This window comes from Vigna umbellata, chromosome 5 (genome assembly GCF_029865625.1).
Source record: "Vigna umbellata cultivar VRB3 chromosome 5, Vumbellata_1.0, whole genome shotgun sequence".
Taxonomy (NCBI): domain Eukaryota; kingdom Viridiplantae; phylum Streptophyta; class Magnoliopsida; order Fabales; family Fabaceae; genus Vigna; species Vigna umbellata.
The window spans coordinates 12,805,847-12,813,409 of NC_142169.1; the positions used below are offsets into that span (position 1 = coordinate 12,805,847).

The following is a 7,563-nucleotide window of genomic DNA, read 5'->3' on the forward strand; positions in this document are numbered from 1 at the left end:
TGCTGCCTGCCTCCGCCGCTCTCGATCCACCGCTCCAGATCGCCGCTGCCTCCGCCTCTCCAGATCGGCGAGCCTCCGTCTACTCTTGTTCTTCTGCTTTTGAGGCCAGGCCAGTGAAGACTCACAGTCACAAGCACTTCGAGTTTCTGAAATTGTAAAATGTTAGGTCTGTTTTGATCTGGGATTGGGATTGGGGTTGGGATTGGGATTTTCCGGTTGTGTGAAAAACATTGACTTGCTGAAACAGTTTCTTGTTGCTGAAAAAATTTTTGCTGAAACAATTTCTGGTTTCTGAAACCATTTCTGGTTTCTGAAACCATTTCTGGTTGCCTACTGTAAACAGGTTGCAGGTTGCATCTGAAAAAAAAAAATAGGATACTGCCTCGGTTATGTAAGAACCGAGGCATATTTCTGTATGCTTTTTATCTCAGTCCATGACCCGAGGCATAAAATCGGTCTTTTTTACCTCGCTCACATATGCTTCGGTTGCAAAACCGATGTCAATAATAAAAAATAACCGGTGCCTTTTCTTGTTAATGTACTAGTGTATAAAGAGAATTAGGGAAACATATTAGGGGAGCTTACACCAACCCTTTCGAGGTTAAAATTTTGTCCTCTCTCTTCTCTCATATTCTCTAGGATTGATTTTGCTGTAATTTCTTAACTCGATTCTAAGGTTAGATGAGTAAATTTGTTTATTTTTTTTTATTATCGTTGTCATTTATTTTTATCTATGTCTTTTGCTTATTAATCACGTAAAATTAATGATTTTTACATTATAAAAAGTAAGTATGGTGTTAAATCTAAATAACATATCAATCATATTATTTTTGTAACACCCAGTTGGATGTCACTAAAAGTTTCAAGGACTAAAATGTTGTTATTCCATTTTACTTATAAATAAACTTTTACAAATATATAAACTTATCACAACTTAAAAATTAATTATTCAATTGATAAGAGAATTTCTTAATTAAATTTATTTTGCATAAACCAAGGGTTAAATAAATATTTACAAGCCGTATTTAGTTATATAATACATAAAGCCTTGAAACTCTATTTAGAAATAAAATATAATTCCCTTAAAACCTAATATAATTTCTTTAAATTAATGAAATACACATTGGAAAATCTCCTCAAAAATTCTATTCCCCCTCTCATAGGTCTACCAAAACTCTCAAGCATCTGCAAAACATATGCATTCCTATCTGAGTTTCCATATAACACATGTTATACGATCATTGCTAAGTACAAGCAACACAAACAAATGTATGAGTGAGTTATTTGAATAAGAACAAAGCATACATAACAATATCATTTATCATCGAAGGATATAACATTTCAGTACCTTTAACATACAATTTTTATGCTTAAAGAATTATTTATAAATCTAGAGACTTTTATATCAACCTAAACTCTAATTTGTTCTAATTAAAATTCCTAATTTAATTTCCAAAATAATACAACTAATTTTAATTTAACTCACATCTATAGGTCCTTAGCATTTAGCTCATTTCAAAATTCAAACCTTTATTCTTAACAATACAACAATAACTATACCATCAAATTAAATTTCCCAACCCATAACTCTATACTATTCAGTTTCCCTTGGAAAATAATCTTTTGTTCATGTTTAGTCACCAATTACATTTATAGAGTAAACATATATCATTACTACCCTGCACGTACTTTATCAGCCATTTTCATTTCATTTCAATCAGAATATAAAATTCCTAAGCCTTAGATTATACTACTCTTTCTTAATGAAACCAATTTCCAAATTCCAATTTCAAAGACACATATCTCATACTTACAAAAATTATTTCATATTATGCAAAATACAATACATTAATGCTCTCATACACTTATATCCGTAAACACAAAAACACGCGACAACATTCATACCATTTTTCCAGAATCAATTTCATCATAATACATTCCATTACCCAAATACATTAATTCAATCGGTATGTTTATATCTTGTTTATAATTGATATGTTTATATCTTATTGTTATGATTGTTTTATCGATAGTTTATCTCATATATGTTTGTGTTTGTATGTTTGTGAATGAAATTTTTGACGATGATCACATAATCTGTTATACGTGAATAGATGATATTGTAGATATTCTAAAGGTATTATAGATTCGTGAGATGACGGAGAAATATTTGTGTTTTTTTAAAAAAATTATATTGGTATAGACTTTTTGAAACAAAGTAATTGTAGTTGTTTTATTTCCTTAGTCGTTTTAATTACTTTTGGAATAATGTAATTGAACAAAACTTTTGGAACTTATTATGTTTTGAATAAATTATATATGTAAAAAAAATTAAGGTTTTGAAAAATATATTTCCATACTATGATAAAGTATTAAAATTTACCAATTTTTGTAAACATGTGACGTCCCAGAATTTGGACGTTACATCTTCCAAAATTGAAACTTAATATTGAAGTTTAATCTTCGTTCACGACCGAAACCAAAAAGCTACTTTTTTTAAGTTGATATGTTTTGATTATTTAACTGAAATGCAATGTTCAAAATAACCGATGCCAAATCTATGAAGAAAGAGAAAAATCAAAGATATCATGTCAACTATTGAAATGACTCATAATAGTATTTCTTTTTTAAGTTAAAAATAATATAATAAACATGTACGTTATTACAAAATTATCATCATTCCACCAATTCTAATAATAGTCGATATAATAATGCTATCATATATAATAGCTGGTGAATTATATCCGTCATATTAAGTCATCACTAAATCTATTCTTTTCATCAGTGTTTCTTACCTTTTGTCATGCTTTTCATATTACCTTTCAAGCACCTTGGTTCATGATCACAGCATCTTATCTTAATTACACCTATATGAATGCAAGTATAACTCTAGAAATAAATTTCTAATATAACTTTTACATTAGTTTGTCTCTTACACTTGATGTGCATCTCATCTCGTACACCTATCCAAACTTTATGTAATGTAAAAGCTAACCACAAAATTTAATTTTATATATTTTTTATAACCCAATAATTATTTAAGTCTTAAAATTAATAATATAATTTTTTTGGTAATTTTCCATTTTGAGAGACTTATAAACATTTTTTTTATATTATTATGATATTTTTGTTTAAATATTTCAAAGAATATTTTGAACTTAATCATTTGCGATCATGTATTTCAAAGAATATTTTAAATTAAACATATAGGTTCCATTTATGATATGGAGAGTTAAGAACTAGTTTATAAGTTGTTGTAGGAAGGAAAAGACCATTAAGAATAAATAAAGGATAGAATGTCCAAAGTTAGGATTCAAAAGTGTCTGGTGTTTCCTAGAATTACGCATTCCCTTGAGGTTAGCGCGAAACTCTGAAGGTTCAAAAATGGATGAAAGTGGAGGCACAGGAGGGGCATTTGTCTTGTCTGAGAGAGCAACCCATCCAAACCCCGGTGATCTGCTCGCGATTGTCCTTGTCCTCGTTCGCTGTGAAACCCCGCTCTCTGACCCACCCGCGGAATCCGTTCACCCGGAATCCGCCATGGAAGATGTATAACATAATATCGACGCCGGCGTCTAAGTTCCGCCAGTTCAGGCGACTCCGATCCCGACCGAAGACAACAACAGAGACAGAGGAGGAGCACGCGTTTCAAATCCTATGGCGGCACCAGATACTGGACCCCGACAGCGACATCGTGGCGTATTGGAACAAGGTGTTTCTCGTGACAAGCCTCCTCGCTCTCTTCGTCGACCCTCTCTACTTCTTCCTCCCCACAGTGGGTGGCCCCGCCTGCTTGCAGGCCGACCCCAAACTCAGCATTATCGTCACCATCATCCGCTCCTTCGCTGACCTCTTCTACGTCCTCCACATGCTCATGAAGTTCCGAACCGCCTTCGTGGCCCCCAACTCTAGAATCTTCGGCCGCGGTGAACTCGTCATGGACTCCCGCGAAATCGCCACGCGTTACCTCAGATCCGATTTCGTCATTGACCTCGCCGCCACCATCCCTCTCCCCCAGGCACGCTCACAAACACGCTTCTTTCTGCTTTCTTCTTTCTCCTATCTGCATTGCTTTAAAACCACTTTTTTCTCCATGCTAAAACACTTTTCCGTCTTCGTTCCATGTTTTAAATGTTATTCGTTAATCAAAGTTCAGATTTTATATCAGAGAAAGAAATTATTAATTAAAATTGAAGTTTAATTTCAATATGTATAACGAAATTTTAAATTGAAAGGCAATATACGTTAACATTGTGAAATTTCAATTCTAATTGGAAAACAATAGGAAAAGTGTCGAAGGAAGTGTGTGGAAGTTTTGTTCATGAAGTATGGATTGGTGGTTCCAATTTCGGGAACCAAATTGACATTTAAAAAGTGAATCATGAGTATTGATCTGGAAGAGTTCTAGTATCTTGCCAGTGTAATGCGGGACTTCTAACCGTTATGTGCATTTTGCTTTGCAGATTGTGATTTGGTTGGTGATTCCAGCGAGCAGAAACGCAAGAACTGATCATGCCAACAATACTCTTGCTCTTTTTGTACTTATTCAATATGTTCCTAGGTTGTTTCTCATCTTTCATTTGAACCAGCGTATTCAGAAAACCACTGGCGTTATTGCCAAGACTCCCTGGATTGGAGCCGCATACAATCTTATTCTCTACATGCTAGCCAGCCATGTAAGTAGAAGCTACTAGCATGCACTTTAACTCAATGAAATTTTAACTATCGTGGCTTTTTGTTGGAATAGGTTACAGGAGCCACTTGGTATCTATCGTCAATAGGGAGGCAATTTAACTGCTGGAAAACGCAGTGCCAAATAGAGAACAAATCACATACCCTCTCTTGCTTTTCAAGTTATCTTGATTGCAATAGTTTGAACGTCCCTGATAGGCAATACTGGCTAAACATCACCCATGTAATCACCAAATGTGACGCGAAGAGCAAAATCAACATAAAATATAAATTTGGGATGTTCGCAGAGGCTTTCCTGAACGATGTTGTCATTTCCAGTTTCAAGGAAAGATACTTCTACTGTCTTTGGTGGGGTTTGAGAAATCTAAGGTATGTTATCTTCATTTCGTTATATATACATATATTCTCATCTGTATTATTCCTCCCTTCTTGTTATGGTAATAACTGTTTAGTGACAATTGTTGAGTTTCATGTAAGGATCGTACATTAATAGATTTTGTGTCCAAGTTAGCGTACAATAATTACTATCAAAAGTGCATTTTCTAATGTCATAATGAAAACACCAACAAATGATTCTTTACATCGTCTCCCATCTCCGTCATCAAAGACCCACAAAAGAGAATTATGAGATGGTTTAGTTAGATTTGTGACGCTAACTTCAAAAACTTGGAAATTGTAGTTTCTCGCTCTTCTCTAATTTATTTATTTTTCTGCACGATTCTATCCTATTTAGACTTGGAATGTTATTTATACATATAATAATAAGTGGACAACTCCTAATTAATGTCCACGCACGTTATTTTGAGCTAAGGAAACAGATAAATTAATACACCTTTCTACCAAAGATTTGGGCTATTTCTATATAAGAAAGTTACAGAATTATTAGGACGTCATTTATCCTCGTAAAATACTCATGCAGATTTTCCTGCCCTGTTAATTGTGTGCTTTGGAAGCTACATTTTTGTGTTGTTGCTTTATTACTTTTCTCTTCCAAATGTAGGAAACTAGATCTTTAGTTTCAATTTTGATGGCCCTATAGCAACTGCTTGTTTGAAAATTTAAGATATACGAGGGAATGTAGAGAGTGGGTAAACGGGTTTTCCTGGCATCACACGTTAATTTCCTTTCGCAGTTCATACGGACAGAACTTGGACACCACCACATATCTTCCAGAGACATTATTTTGCATCGTCTTATGCATTGCTGGACTGGTTCTCTTTTCGCTTTTGATTGGAAACATGGAGGTAAGACTAGGAGAAACTATGTTGATTTGTAGAAGTAATACAAATAGCGATTTTGGTTAACGAGCATGTTTTTTTTCCTTGTCAAAGACGTACTTGTCATCAATGACAGTTAGACTTGAAGAATGGAGGATTCGGAAAAGAGATACCGAGGAGTGGATGAGGCATCGCCAGTTACCACCACATTTGCAGCAACGTATCCGTCGTTTTGTTCAATATAAATGGCTTGCAACAAGAGGAGTTGATGAAGAAGCCATAATGCTTTCGTTACCTTTGGATCTTCGTCGAGAAATTCAACATCACTTGTGTCTTTCTCTCGTGCGGCGTGTATGTCTCTCCCATTCCTTGATGTGATGCTGCAAATACATAGCAATGCAATACTAAGTGAATAGCAGTTGAGAAAGCAAATTGCATGTAACATTGTATTTATTGGTTGAAAAACTTGCTTTATTAACATTTGTACAGGTCCCCTTTTTCTCCCAAATGGACGATCAACTTCTTGATGCAATTTGTGAACGTCTTTCATCATCACTAAGCACTGAAGGCACCTACATATTTCGAGAGGGTGATCCGGTGGATGAAATGTTGTTTATCATCAGAGGGCAATTGGAGAGTTCCACGACCAACGGAGGAAGGTCTGGATTCTTCAACTGCATCAAACTCAGGCCTGGTGACTTTTGCGGAGAGGAATTGCTGACATGGGCCCTGATGCCAAACTCAACCCTCAACCTACCTTCTTCTACTCGAACTGTCAAAGCTCTTTCTGAAGTTGAAGCTTTTTCACTACAAGCAGAGGATCTTAAATTTGTGGCAAGTCAGTTCAAGCGCCTTCACAGCAAGAAACTGCAGCATGCGTTTAGGTATTATTCCCATCAATGGAGAACATGGGGTGCTTGCTTCATACAAGCTGCTTGGAGACGATATCAGAAAAGAAAGGCAACAAGGGAGTTATCCCTGAAAGAGGGTCTCTACTACCTGTCTTTGCCTGAGACGGAAGAAAGTGGACATTTGGAGGATGATGAAACCGGGGAATCCTCAGGGAAAACGAAAAAGGTTCAGAATCTTGGTGCAACTGTCTTGGCATCAAAGTTTGCTGCCAATACAAGGAAAGGAGGACATAAACTACCCGATCCTGTTCCCCAGTTGTTCAAGCCAGACGAACCTGATTTTTCTTTAGACCATGAACTTTAGTGGTGAGCACAAGAACCAATCATCAGTCCAAAAACGTATTAAACACTGGTTCAATAGGAAGTTTTATGACTTGGATGTAAATGGTACCAGTAGAATAGTAACCTGATCACATTTTTCTTAACTCTTTCTTTATTTGCATTCATTTGCACCAACTGTATCATATACAAGGTTACCCATGACATTTAGAACCTTTCTTTATCACTTGAACTCTCTTCTCCCTTTCATACTCTTTCGTCATGCTTTTCGTAGTACTCTTTCTGGTCTGTGATCCTTGGTTCATGATCACATGAACTCCTGATATGTATTTTATCTTCTAGCGCGCCTTACACCTATATGAATGCAATTACGCCTCTAACTTATAATATAACTGGTATATTAGTTTGTCTATTACACCCATATGTGAATCCTACATTGTGCACCCATGATTAAATAATGTAAA

General features: G+C 35.4%; 1 protein-coding gene across 1 annotated transcript; it reads left to right on the top strand.

Annotated features, from left to right (window-relative positions):
- Nucleotides 1-3,300: 3,300 nt before the first annotated feature.
- Nucleotides 3,301-7,325, top strand: LOC148197725 (cyclic nucleotide-gated ion channel 18-like). Its single transcript, XM_088116755.1, has 6 exons — nt 3,301-4,018; nt 4,464-4,676; nt 4,748-5,061; nt 5,825-5,936; nt 6,024-6,260; nt 6,399-7,325. Exons 1-6 carry the CDS (start codon nt 3,389-3,391, stop codon nt 7,122-7,124), a joined length of 2,232 nt encoding a protein of 743 aa, XP_087972881.1. The 5' UTR covers nt 3,301-3,388; the 3' UTR covers nt 7,125-7,325.
- The last annotated feature ends 238 nt before the right edge of the window (nt 7,326-7,563 follow it).